This window comes from Enhydra lutris, unplaced genomic scaffold (assembly GCF_002288905.1).
Source record: "Enhydra lutris kenyoni isolate GAN:26980312 unplaced genomic scaffold, ASM228890v2 scaffoldscaffold6, whole genome shotgun sequence".
In the NCBI taxonomy this organism is placed as follows: Eukaryota; Metazoa; Chordata; class Mammalia; order Carnivora; family Mustelidae; genus Enhydra; species Enhydra lutris.
In genome coordinates, this window is record NW_019154090.1 from 26,910,735 (window position 1) to 26,924,688 (window position 13,954).

The 13,954-nt window shown below is 38.9% G+C and overlaps 1 protein-coding gene and 1 pseudogene across 1 annotated transcript; both read right to left on the reverse strand.

The window, feature by feature from the left end:
- Positions 1 to 6,186: 6,186 nt before the first annotated feature.
- LOC111141329 (defensin beta 128) lies at positions 6,187 to 8,204 on the reverse strand. Its single transcript, XM_022493790.1, has 2 exons — positions 8,156 to 8,204; positions 6,187 to 6,422 (listed from the first exon to the last, which is right to left on the reverse strand). The coding sequence occupies exons 1-2, from the start codon at positions 8,202 to 8,204 to the stop codon at positions 6,187 to 6,189; spliced, it is 285 nt and encodes a 94-aa protein (XP_022349498.1).
- A 3,479-nt stretch (positions 8,205 to 11,683) lies between these two features.
- Positions 11,684 to 13,506, reverse strand: LOC111141914 (annotated as a pseudogene).
- Positions 13,507 to 13,954: the final 448 nt, after the last annotated feature.

Genomic DNA, 13,954 nt, shown 5'->3' on the forward strand with positions numbered 1-13,954 from the left:
TTTCAAAGAGCTGGAGCAAATAATTCTAAAATTTGTATGGAATCAAAAGAGACCCTGAATTGCTAAGGGCAATGGGCAAGACCCATCTTCATATCATAGTGACAAAATGGACACTACTTAAAAATGCCTCTGGTAACCCATAGAGAAAGAAGACTGAAAAAGAGGAGTTTATGAAGTGTTGCAATAAAGAAAGGGCTTTCTTATGTGGGTATCTTGATAATTAGACTGAAATAGTCCTAGATTAGTTTCCATGGTGAATTCATCAACAAAATGTTGAAAGACAAAAATAAAACTGGCAGCATCACATTACCTGATTTCAAGCTTTACTACAAAGCTGTGATCACCAAGACAGCATGGTACTGGCATAAAAACAGACACATAGACCAGTGGAACAGAATAGAGAGCCCAGATATGGACCCTCAACTCTATGGTCAAATAATCTTTGACAAAGCAGGAAAAAATATACAGTGGAAATAAGACAGTCTCTCCAATAAATGGTGCCGGGAAAACTGGACAGCTATATGTAGAAGAATGAAACTCGACCATTCTCTTATACCGTTCACAAAAATAAACTCAAAATGGATAAAAGACCTCAATGTGAGACAGGAATCCATCAGAATCCTAGAGGAGAACATAGGCAGTAACCTCTTCGATATCAGCCACAGCAACTTCTTTCAAGATATGTCTCCAAAGGCAAAGGAAACAAAAGCGAAAATGAACTTTTGGGACTTCATCAAGATCAAAAGCTTCTGCACAGCAAAGGAAACAGTCAACAAAACAAAGAGGCAACCCACGGAATGGGAGAAGATATTTGCAAATGACAGTACAGACAAAAGGTTGATATCCAGGATCTATAAAGAACTCCTCAAACTCAACACACACAAAACAGATAATCATATCAAAAATGGGCAGAAAATTTGAACAGACACTTCTCCAATGAAGACATACAAATGGCTATCAGACACATGAGAAAATGTTCATCATCACTAGCCATCAGGGAGATTCAAATTAAAACCACATTGAGATACCACCTTACACCACTTAGAATGGCCAAAATTAGCAAGACAGGAAACAACATGTGTTGGAGAGGATGTGGAGAAAGGAAAACCCTCTTACACTGTTGGTGGGAATGCAAGTTGGTGCAGCCACTTTGGAGAACAGTGTGGGGATTCCTCAAGAAATTAAAAATGGAACTTCCCTATGACCCTGCGATTGCACTACTGGGTATTTACCCCAAAGATACAGATGTAGTGAAAAGAAGGGCCATCCTTACCCCAATGTTTATAGCAGCAATGGCCACAGTCGCCAAACTGTGGAAAGAACCAAGATGCCCTTCAACGGACAAATGGATAAGGAAGATGTGGTCCGTATACACTATGGAGTATTATGCCTCCATCAGAAAGGATGAATACCCAACTTTTGTAGCAACATGGACGGGACTAGAAGAGATTATGCTGAGTGAAATAAGTCAAGCAGAGAGAGTCGATTATCATATGGCTTCACTTATTTGTGGAGCATAACAAGTAACATGGAGGACGTGGGGAGATGGAGAGGAGAAGGAAGTTGAGGGAAATTGGAAGGGGAGGTGAACCATGAGAGACCATGGACTCTGAAAAACAACCTGAAGGTTCTGAAGGGGCGGGGGGTGGGAGGTTGGGGGAACCAGGTGGTAGGTATTAGGGAGGGCACGTATTGCATGGAGCACTGGGTGTGGTGCAAAAACAATGAATACTGTTATGCTGAAAAGAAATTTAAAAAATATGAGGAAAAGAAAAAAAATACACACACACACACAAAAATAATCAATATAGGTTTTGTGCAAACTCTGGGGGATATTCTGTGTGTCTGCCAGTCATTAATTGCATGTTACTTAAAATATGTTTTTTTGGAGATGGAGGGAACTTTCTATTCTTAACCAAAGGATATAGATACATTGCTAAATTTATATTTTACTACTTCAAATTGGTTAACTATATTTTACTTTCACTACACATTGTAATTTAATTTGTAGAAGTTATAAAAAATTCACCTTCCAACTTTTACCCAGTTGAAAGATAGTAAAAAAAAAAAAATGCTGAAAGATAGCTATCGTATCATTTCTGTGCTTCCATTTTTCCGTTAGATAGGGATTTCGGATGTGCCTAAGTCTTACGCAACCTGATTCTTGGACTCAGGAAATACTATTTAAAAGCATCTGGGCTTTTCATATTTATCTGACATGCACTATTTGGGAGGGTTTTTTTTTTAATATCTGAATTATTATCCCTTATAATTATTTTCCACTAATCTGATTATGTTTTCTAATATTTATTAGCTATTTTTTAAAAGTTTGGAAAGTGCCAAAATGAGGTAATGAGTACCTACATATTCCTAAGGGTCTCTGAGTAAATGAAGCTAACTTAGAACTTATCTGTGAATACAAAATATCATCATAAAGTTACTTTGAACATGGCCTCTGTTAAGTACCTGGGAATTTCTAAAACTAGTTGTTGAAGTGGGTCTGAATTGCTGTCACTGTCATTATCCTATTCTTCACTAATTAATTTTTACTAATGAGCAAACCCTGTTTGTACCTCTGTGCCTGAAAACTTGCCCTACATATAATTTTCATATCTGAGATATGAGGTCATAGGAAACATATACCAACTCAAGCCCATTTTAGAAAAGAAGGACCTAATTATAAGAAATTTTAGTAAATACATGAGGCCTAAAGGACTAGAACCAGTAACTAGAAATCTCTCTCCCTCTCCCACTTTCCTTTTCTCTCCTTCCCTCTCGCTTTCCTTCACTCCTTCTCTCTTTCCCTCCATCTTTTCCTATTCATCAGTTTACCAGGACCCAACTTGGAAATCTGAAGAAGTTCAATCTCTATGTACACATGTGTCATCCATCCTGGTCCAATTACTTGTAGACAAAATAATAAGGTTTTCTGGCCTTCTACTCTCTTGCCGGAGCCCATTGAAATAAGCTCCCTGAGAAAGGCTGAGCAAATTTTCTAAGAAGGTGTGAGTGTGGGTATGAAATAACTAATTTAATCTCCAGCACCTTTCATGAGCATTATCCAAGACCCCCAAAGAGGTGGGTGGTCCCAACTGCTGCAACTTAGTAGAAAAATCTATCTGAAACATTCCAGCAATTTTAAAATGTCCAATGAATAAGATTTTGAAGGATGTCCTAAAACAGATTTGAGAAAAATAACCAGTAATACTGCCTGTGCCAGAAAGGTATATAATAAAAATATAGGATTTCAATTTAAATTTGTGTATAAAAATAAAGTCAACCAAAAAAACATGTGCCTATCAATACTGACCACATTCACTCTTCTATGAGTATGAAGGGGGTATAAAAAGGATAACAAGGAAAAGTCAAAGCAAAGATTAGTTCCACCCATTCAAAGCAGAATTCAAGGCTTAATTTGCTTGTTCCTTTCATTATACCTCTCTCCCTGACTCTGCAACACTTCACTGGTTGATCTTACACTAACTAAGCCAAAATGAATTCTTTTATCTAATTTATCAATGGACTCATATAGAGTAGAGGACACACATAAATTAAAGACAATGGGCAAGACCTATCTGCATATCATAGTGACAAAATGGACACTACTTAAAAATGCCTCTGGTAACCCATAGAGATAGAAGACTGAAAAAGAGGAGCTTATGAAGTGTTGCAATAAAGAAAGGGCTTTCTTATGTGGGTATCTTAATAATTAGACTGAAATAGTCCTAGATTAGTTTCCATGGTGAATTCATCAACAAAATAATTTCTAATTCTATGATTTAGTCTGGTCCTTGTTTCCTATACACTTCTCCAAGATTCTTAAAAGCCACAACTACTAAAAGGAAGGTCTTTATAGGCTCTTAAAATGTTACCATGGCTATCTAAATATTTGTCTCCCTGTGCTCCCAGTGAAATGAGATGCACATGGTGAGCTGTATGTGGAAGAATAAGGCCCATTGAGTTCTTTATCTCAGATGAGCAAATGGTAGCTCCACAAAAGTTATTTATGACCAGTACCTTAACCAAGCAACATCAGTGGATGGTACCACAAAATGTTCTGTTCTGTTCATCTAGAGAGCATCATGACTTACTAAGATTTTATCTAGCTCATGAGGAGCTTCTTAAATATGTCTCTCTCATTTATAAGGCTTTAAATTTCATAGTATTTTATTTATTTATTTATTTATTTATTTATTTATTTTTCAGCTTTATTGAGGTATAACTGACTCACAAACTTTAAGATTTTTTTTTAAAGATTTTTATTTATTCATTTGACAGAGATCACAAGTAGGCAGAGAGGCAGGCAGAGAGAGAGGAGGAAGCAAGCTCCCCACCGAGCAGAGAGCCCGATGCGGGGCTCGATCCCGGGACCCTGGGACCATGACCCGAGCCGAAGGCAGAGGCTTTAACCCACTGAGCCACCCAGGCGCCCCAAACTTTAAGATATTTAAAAGGTACATCATGGTGTTCTGATATATGCGTATGTCATGAAAGGACTCCCTCCCCATCTAGTTAATTAACACACCCATCACCTCCCATATTTACTTAGTGGTTTTTGGTTTTCTTTTTGTGTGTGTGTGAGAACATTTAAATTCTATTGTCCTTGCACATTTTAATTACACAATACAGTGTTCTAAACCATGGTCATTGCATTTCACATTAGATCCTCAGATTTTATTATAACCGAAAGCTTGCAGATTTCACACTATTAACAAACAAACAATTGGATATGTAATGTTTTCAAGATTCTAAGGGTAATATTGTCTAAAACTTGTATCAACTGAGTAGTCTGATTGCTATTAAAAAGGAAATGGATGGGATGCCTGGGTGGCTCAGTAGGTTAAAGCCTCTGCCTTCGGCTCAGGTCATGATCCCAGGATCCTGGGATCGAGCCCCGCATCGGGCTCTCTGCACTGCAGCGAGCCTGCCTCCCCCACTCTCTCTCTGCCTGCCTCTCTGCCTACTTGTGATCCCTGTCTGTCAAACAAATAAATGAAATCTTTAAAAAAAAATAAAAAATAAATTTAAAAATAGGAAATGGAGGATACACATTAAATAAGCTTCATATGATGTATAGATATCCCCTGCTTTTTTAAAGTTTGTAGTTACACCACTTCACTTTTACAAAAGACCCACATTAGTACCTTTTTTCATTACCTGCAAGAAATCTGAAGAAGATACTGTCTGTTGCATAAAAAGCCAAAAAGCAAAAATGGCACTCAGTGTATGTTTTGCAGCAAACCATTACAGAGGCTGTGGGTACCCTGAGCAGCAAGAGTGGCCTCACCAAGCTCCTTCCCCAGGACTATACTCAGCATCCCAGCACCAAGCCATCAAAGCTTTGAGCTGTGTCTGTGAGCATCTGTGCTTTATCTTGACTTACTTTGGGCATCCATTAGCAAGATGTGTCCTAAAGTATCAAAAAAGCCTAAGAGAGGTTATTTTTTGGGTCTGGAACACTCAAAAAATTTTCCATTATATAAATTCATGGTAAGTGCTTCTTCATTTTACACCATTCTGGCCTATGAATGTTCTCATAGGATCGCTCTACTTTTGGATAGTAAGGGAAACTTGTATTGGAATTATCACTAGGTGTCATCACTGCCCATTAGAGCTGGCCAATAAATGTTATGAAAATGTTCCAATGACTTGCCTTCTTTTAATGAATTCTCAGTTGTTAGCAATACCCTTATTCATCCTACACACACAAAGTTGGGACATTTAGATCTGCTTACACACAAGAAACTTCATTTAAAAGAGGAGTAGTATTTGAAATGCTATGAAATATAGAAAATGGAGGAGCTAACTTCCACTTATACCAACATTTTCATCTCATCTCTGTATCACCCATCTTACCAGTATAATGCCTGGAACATGATTATCCATTTATAGTTAAAGTGTTTTTTAAAAATGAGTGACTTATTTCACTCAGCATAATCTCTTCCAGTCCTGTCCGCTGGGTGTGGTGCAAAAATAATGAATCCTGTTACGCTGAAAATAAATAAAAAATAAATAAATAAAAAAGAGTGAATACATTAATAAATAAATCCAGAGAAAAGCATAAAATTTTATTACATGGAAAATCAAGTTCACAGAAGTAGTAGATAAATTTCTTACTCCTGGCTGTCAAAGGAGGTGGCACTTTTGATTTAGGAAGAGTGGAGACCAGTGAAGCAAGTGCTCGATTTATAGTTGCACTGTGAGAAGTGTGGTGGTGGGTAAAATGACATAGTCTATCTTCCCATCAGGCTGTGGTAAAGAGAAGGGTGACTCTGGGGCTTTCTTGTGTTTTTTGATTTTGACTTCATTTACACAACATAATTTCCCATTTAGACATGCCACTTTATATATTTCCCCCATTTCACATTTCTTCCTGCAGTAGCCTATTATATTACTAAAGCATTTTCTGGGGCATGCTGTATCTGTGCACAGGAAACATTGAATGCAGATTAGTTTCTAAGACAGAGTAGAAGTAGTATGTGGTACCCACAGGTTTGGCCTCCTGTGCTTCCAAAGTGAACCTTATGCTGATAAGAGAAAACTAAGAGCCTCCTCCTTGAAAATCATCCAACAGGGGTGCCTGGGTGGTTCAGTGGGTTGAAGCCTCTGCCTTCGGCTCAGGTCATGATCCCAAGGTCTGGGATCGAGCCCCCACATCAGGCTCTTTGCTCAGCAGGGAGCCTGCTTCCCCCTCTTCCTCTGCCTGCCTCTCTGCCTACTGTGATCTCTCTCTCTGTGTCAAATAAATAAATAAAAATCTTAAAAAAAAAAAAGAAAAGAAAATCATCCAACAAATTAAGAACATCAAAAGTCCATGCTCCTAGCCAAAACTCAGTTGGCGCTGAGAACATTAGTACTTATATGACAAAAAGGAAGAGAGAACAATTCATGGTTATCAACTGGAGCTATGTCCCACTCCTGGACTCTGGAAAATCTGACTCTGTCTCCCATACTTGGAAGTCAACACTCCCTCAGCCTTACCCTAGCTCAGTGTCCCCAGAGAGTACCAACTTGCCACCACAGCACTATTCAGAGACAAGTTAACTTTTAAAAGAGTACCACAAACAGGACTTTTTAAGTTAAGAGAGAAATAGGGTTTCACACTCACTGATATAAAGAGTAGAAATCTCCCTTTGCCAAGGCAAGACCTCATGGGTCTCAGCAATAAACGCTGCTGAGAAATTCCCTTATTCAGCTTCTATGTCTTCATGACCATGATCCTCCTAGATTCAGTCTCAATCTCTCTTTCCTTCTCTCCCTCTCTCTCCATCCTCCTTTTTGATCTCAGATAAATGTGTTGCCCACGGATCAAACTCAATTCCATGTGTACCCATCTCCCTAGAGAGCCAAACTGTCACCTATTTGGAGTACTGCACTGAGGTCCTAGATCACCTGTTTCACATTCTTTATGTGCCCCTGTACACAAATTTGGACAAGCTCCTGGAACAAAGAGGGAACACAAAGACATTTCCTCATATGAAATTCAATCATTATGAAACTGGGTCATTATACTCAATTGACAGATGAGAAAACTTAGATTCAAAGGGAATAATTAGGGGTGCCTGGATGGCTCACTCAGTTGAGCATCCAACTCTTGGTTTCAGCTCAGGTTGTGATCTAAGGGTCCTGGATTTGAACACACGTTGGGCTCTGCACTCAGCAGGGAGTCTACTTGAGGATTCTCTCACTCTCCCTCCACCCCTCTCCCCATGCTCTCATCTCTCCATAAAATAAATAAATAAATCTTTAAAAAAGGGAATAATTAGCTCACTTCATACAATGAATCAGTGATCAAGATATATTTTAACCTCACATCTACATGATTCCAAAGCTTTTGCTCTTCTCATTACTGTTGTAAAGGCAGAGTTTGAATGGAAAAACAGACGGTAAGGTTCCTGAATGAAAACTATATTCAACATTATAAAGATAATTCTAGATGCTGGGTTCATGCCTACTTTTGGAGAGGATGTCTGAGAGTACAGCCCTGATGTCTTCTTACCTCTTACCTCCCCAAATACTTTCTTCTAAGACAGGCTTAAGGTGACTGGGTACTTTTGATGATATTGGCAAGATATCAACAATCTCAAGGGCCCTGACCCCACTCCTACAAACAGTAATATCTCCTAGGATTTCATGGTACATTTGGACAAGTTACCTGTTGGTACCTCAAACTGCAGAATAATGAGAACCAGAAACAGCTTCATGTTTATAGACTTCCCAAAAGAAAGTGGCAGCACAATTTCTTTGTCTAGTGATCTGTCACACAGAATTTTTCAAGGTGAGACAAGAGCTTTTGGTGCTATCAGCATTCTGAGCTCTCATTTTAACCCACATGGATGGACAGGAAATCAAAGTCCATACCACCTTCTTTCCCATATATGGAGTTCACAGTCACAGAAGGTTCCATTACCTTACACCTACTCTTCTTTACTCAAGATAAGAGCTCCCAAAAAAAGAAAAAGAAAAAGAAAAAGAGCTCCCAGAGAGCAGGAACATTGATTTCTCCACCTGGGCCATCAGCCCAATTGAATCAAGTCTGGTTGGATACGTTCTTGTTTGTGTGAGTCAGTCCTAGTTTATTCCTCTCATTCCAATATCCCACCCAGCTAATGCCACCATGTACTCACAAAAGTTACCCATTTGGAAGATTAATTAAATCATGAACTAATCAAGGCAGACACATATGCACATCCAATAATAATTACATTTTTTTGAGATTTTATTTATTTATTTGAACCAGGGGGAGTGGGAGAGGGAGAAGCAGGCTTCCCGCTGAGCAAGGAGCCCAATGCTGGGCTTGATCCCAGGACCCCAGGATCATGACCTGAGCTGAAGGCAGACATTTAACGACTGAGCCACCCAGGTGCCCCAATAATTACATTTTTTAATGTATGAAACTTCCAGAAAGCCCTCTGGGAGTAAGACTGCATTTAGGTTTAGCTAGATAAACTGATATTTTTTCAGAGTCTCCCATAAGGTCTTCCCAGTACAGCTCAATTCTACAAATGAAGTCTTTCAAAAGATCAAATCTCTTTAGCACAGTGTTCAACTCATTATGAACTGGTCCCTGCTCACCTCTCCTAGGCATTTTACAGAACCACTTAACGTTTCTACAAATTAGTGTGGACACCTTAACCCAACTTGTTACTTCCATAACCTGTTTCTTTGCACATTTAAATCCCTCTTCACACATTTATATCATGCTCTCCCACTTAGCCATTAAATTGGCCCCAGTGAGCTCCCAATTTTCCTTCAAAACTACATTCAATCATCTCCACATCTATGAAAGTTTCCTTTGACCCAACTAAACAGAGCTGCAAACTCCCTTCTTTGTGTCAACACTGTATCTTGTCCATATTTTTCTTGGCAGTCATAATATGTCATGTTCCAATTATTTGTTCATCTGTAATAAGCTATGAGCCCCTCAAGGGCAGGCCACTGGCTTCATTCAATTTGGAGCTCTTCTGTGTGCATGTGCGTGTGTGTTTGTGTGTGTGTTATGTTAGTTACCATTGAGTAATATTCCATGGTATATATACACAGTCTCCTCATTTTCAAAGCCTTTTGTGACTAAGTAATAGATTTCCCCTTGAGTAGGCTAAATTGAATAATTAAATGCTGCATTTTAGTCATGGTCATTAAAAAAAAAATCACTCATCAACATTTTTTACTGCACATCCCACAGTCATACAAATTGCTTTTAATACCTTACTTTAAATGTGTTTCATTTCTTAGAAATAATCTCTGAATTCTAGTTAAGATGTTATCTTCCCAAACTGTTGAATAGGCTGAATCCAGGCAAGAAATAGGACTATTAATACCCTCTTATAAAGACTGGAGGAGTTAAGCAAAATTCTTTTGTTGTTCTTTGTTTATGGATGTGAGGAAGCTGAATTAACATTTAATGCTAGAAAAATCAGAAACTCAGATAAACAAAAAGGTGGAAAAAAACACCCATAATCTTACCTCTGTTAACATTCTGGTGTTTAGCCTTCTAAATATTTCCCTCCAAAAGTAATTTGACAACTGTATGAGAGTTAAGATAAAACAAAGTAAGCTTGTTTGCTTTTCAGTTACTCTGTTTAAAATAAAATCTGCTAGTCAACACTCCCTGAGCACACATATAATAATACTTATACGAAGTCTACATTCACCCTTCCAATTCAAGAAACGGGCCTACTGGCAAAACAGACATGACCAGTACAAAGGAACCACATTCAGCTGCCTTACTAATCCAGCATTATGCCTAAATATATGTCATCAGATAGTTTCAGGAAAATAAACAATATAAGAGAATAACTTAAATGAACAATAAGGATAAATGACTTCAAAGGAAATAAAGCTAATAATGAGGACAGAAGAGAATTATTAAAAATCATAAAATTTCGGGCGCCTGGATTGCCCAGTTAGTTAGACAACTGCATTCAGCTTGGGTCATGATCCCGGACTCCTGGGATCCAGTCCCGCATCGGGCTCCCAGCTCCACAGAATCTCCTTCTCCCTCTGACCTTCTCCCCTCTCATGCGCTCTCTCACTGTTTCTCTCTCAAATAAATAAATAAATAAATAATCCTAAAAAATTTTAAATTTAAATTTAAAAAATTAAAATCATAAAATTTGACTACATAAAATGCTTAACATATTAATAACAAAATGCATGCAGGAGAAGGTTCAAACCAGTATAAAATTAAAAGATAAACAGAGTAAAATAAAACTTATAAATGCATTATATACTATAAGAGGATTAATATCCATAATATATAAAGAATGTTTACAAATCAGTAACAAAATGACAAATGACCTAGTAGAAAATAGGCAAACAATATCATAGAAACAAAACATGTATGCATCTCTTGCAGAAGGCTGATATAATTTAGAAATACATTATTCATTTTAAAAGTTTGTTTTTAATCCATAAATTATCTCACAAAATAAATTCATTTGGGTAAGACTGTGGGGACCCAAGTAGGTTGCAATTTGCTATATATTACTGTTCCTTCTCATTCCACCGTACTCTTGAGACCTTACTAGCAATGTGTCATATTTTATGAAATGTGCACTTGGATCTTTTATGTGTGTGTTTGGACAATAATTGTAAAACCCTACACAACACAAAAAGCATATCGACGTCTCATGTGATAATTAATATTGGCTCATAAACAATATTTTCTTAAATACTAAAGATATAAGTGCTTTAAGCAGCTTTAAATATGCCACTTAACTATTTTTCTCCTTTTTTCTCTGGAACTACTAAAAGATTACCGTATTTGAAATAAATGATGTTACCATTTTCTCCCCCTGCTGCAGTGTGTTTCAGATCATTTTATAAAATCAAAATGAATCTGAGGCTTCTTGGGTGGCTCAGTGGGTTAAGCCTCTGCCTTCGGCTCAGCTCATGATCTCAGGGTCCTGGGATCGAGCCCTGCATCAGGCTCTCTGCTCAGCAGGGAGCCTGCTTCCCTCTCTCTCTCTGCCTGCATCTGCCTACTTGTGATCTCTCTCTGTGTGTCAAATAAATAAATAAAATCTTTTAAAAAATCAAAACGAATCTGAAGTTTTATTTGTTTTGTTTTTGTTTGAGCCATGCAGAGTTTTGTTAGGGGTGTAGATAAAACTTTAAGGTTGAACATCTGGTACAAATAAGAACATGTGTTATCTGGGGCTTGACGTCTTACACCTAAATTTCACAGTGCTTTAAGATTCTCAGAAGGGAACCCATATATTCCCATGTGTATCTGGTGCTTTGGTATAAGGAATGTTCCAAATCCATGGCCGATCTTTTCTTCCATACAGTTCTGGAGTCAGGTCATATGGCACAGGAAAGGCGGCCACTGGCTCCTTGCTCCCTGAGAAGAATTTCTGTTTTACTTTGAAGCTGTCCAGGCCAAACGCTGATGGCAGGAAAAGGACCCCAAGCTCATAGGAATGGATCATCAGCTGGGTGCTGTTCTTCTCTAATGCTTCCTAGGTGGCCTTGGACAGATTGGTGCTTGTGACAAGGAACCAAGCAATTTGAAGCCTGGAGAAGGTCTCATACATGTTTTAATATATGGCATAGCATTGCTGTGGCCAGATATGTCAGCCAACCATTTGTGAAAATAGGAAGGGAGCCAATTCTGTTTTTCAGCTGTCTGGATGTTATAGGGAAGAGAGATCCCAGCTGGATATCCTTCTAAGCTGGTTCACACATTTTCCACAAAAGGATAGATCAGGTGAAGAGGAATGGCACTTTTCCCTGAGGTCCTGCTTTCCTTCCCCAGCTTCACCAAGCCTTCTTTAAACTCAGAACACAACCATTTCGAATCACCAGCTCCCACAGACCCAATGCTTGAAAACTGACTTACTATCAGCAAAGACTCTCCTTTAGGCATGGATGAGGCATGCTCTTTCAGAAGCTTTCTAAGCCTAAAATGTCCCCAATTATCTTTCTGACTTCCTTGAAAGCATCCTGCAGTTGATCCAATAAGATAAACATTGGTTTCAGAGAGCTCATGCTTGTGGATGGTATTTATCCACTCCTTGAGTGAAGGAGCATTATAAGCCATCAAGTAGCTGATCATACCAACTTTAAAATGTGTTCTGATTCTCCAGATCTGTGGGTTTCAAGGATAATTCATGGGTATAAGGGTCTCAACCATATTCCCTGAGTTTTCTGGTGCCAGTTAGCATGGATAAGGTTGGAGGTGTGTATGACAACCCAGAGGCCTTCTTCATAGTAGTAGTAACATCATTTTCCTGCAAGAGGGAAATGTTTCCATAAGGCCTGGCCTAGGTATGTAAGTGAGCCTTAGCTTCTCATTTATCTCCATGCACAAGCAGGATTGGTTTCTTAACTCTGGTGGATACTGTTTTATGAGCCTGCCCATATCAAAGCAGTAGTTAAACCGAGCTGAAGATACAAGTGTCCCAAATAGAGGGATAGAATATCCTTGATGTGGAGGGCTCCGGAGTTATAATTTGGCTTAATTCTGGAGACTCTAGTGAGGTAAAATTGGGAGTCCCTTTATCCAACATGTCCCAAATGTCTTGGCCTTCCCCTGAGGTTTCATACTCCTCTTTCTCCTCTTTTAATCCATGGTGGGCAGGAGGACAGCGATTTCTAGTTCTTTGGACAGCACTGTCTTTGGAAGAAGAGATGCCGCTCTCCTCTTTGACCACTATGTTTTTAGCCTGCTTCTGCTGTGTTCCTGGTTGCAGCTCATTGTCGCTGCTAGAGAGACACCAACCTAGATCTTCCTGGGAACTACTCTTCTTTTGAGAGGTGAAAACTTCTTCACATTTGGAGCGGTGAAACTTGTGAATCTGTGTTGCTGAACTTCACAAGTATTGATTTTCTTCTATGGGCTGCTTTCCTAGCCTCAGAACAGGTGTATCTTGGTTCATTTCCTGCTCCCTGCCCAGCATGGGGGAGGGGAGAAGTAGATGACTTGTCTAGTTTTGGCTTTTCCTCCTCACTTTCATCACTATTGGATATTGTCCACTTCCCATAATCACCTTCCTGAGACATATTTTTAAAACTTTCAGAGCTTGGGGCACCTGGGTGGCTCAGTGGGTTAAAGCCCCTGCTTTTGGCTCAGGTCATGATCCCAGTGTCCTGGGATTGAGCCCCGCATCAGGCTCTCTGCTCAGTGGGGAGCCTGCTTCCTCCTCTCTCTCTCTCTCTGCCTGCCTCTCTGCCTACTTGTGATCTCTGTCTGTCAAATAAATAAATAAAATCTTAAAAAAAAATTTTTTTTTTAAATAAAAATTTCAGAGCTGGTAACAGCTGAATTCGCACCTGAAATTCTGGCAACACACAGGCCTGTTTTTGTTATTTTTTGATAGTTAAATAGTACCATGAAAGGTGAATCTACAATAGAAGAGATATCACCTGTGACTTTGATGCAGCATTCCAGAGCATGTCAAGGCGTGTGTGTGTGTGTGTGTGTGTGTGTGTGTGTGTGTGTGTGTGTGTG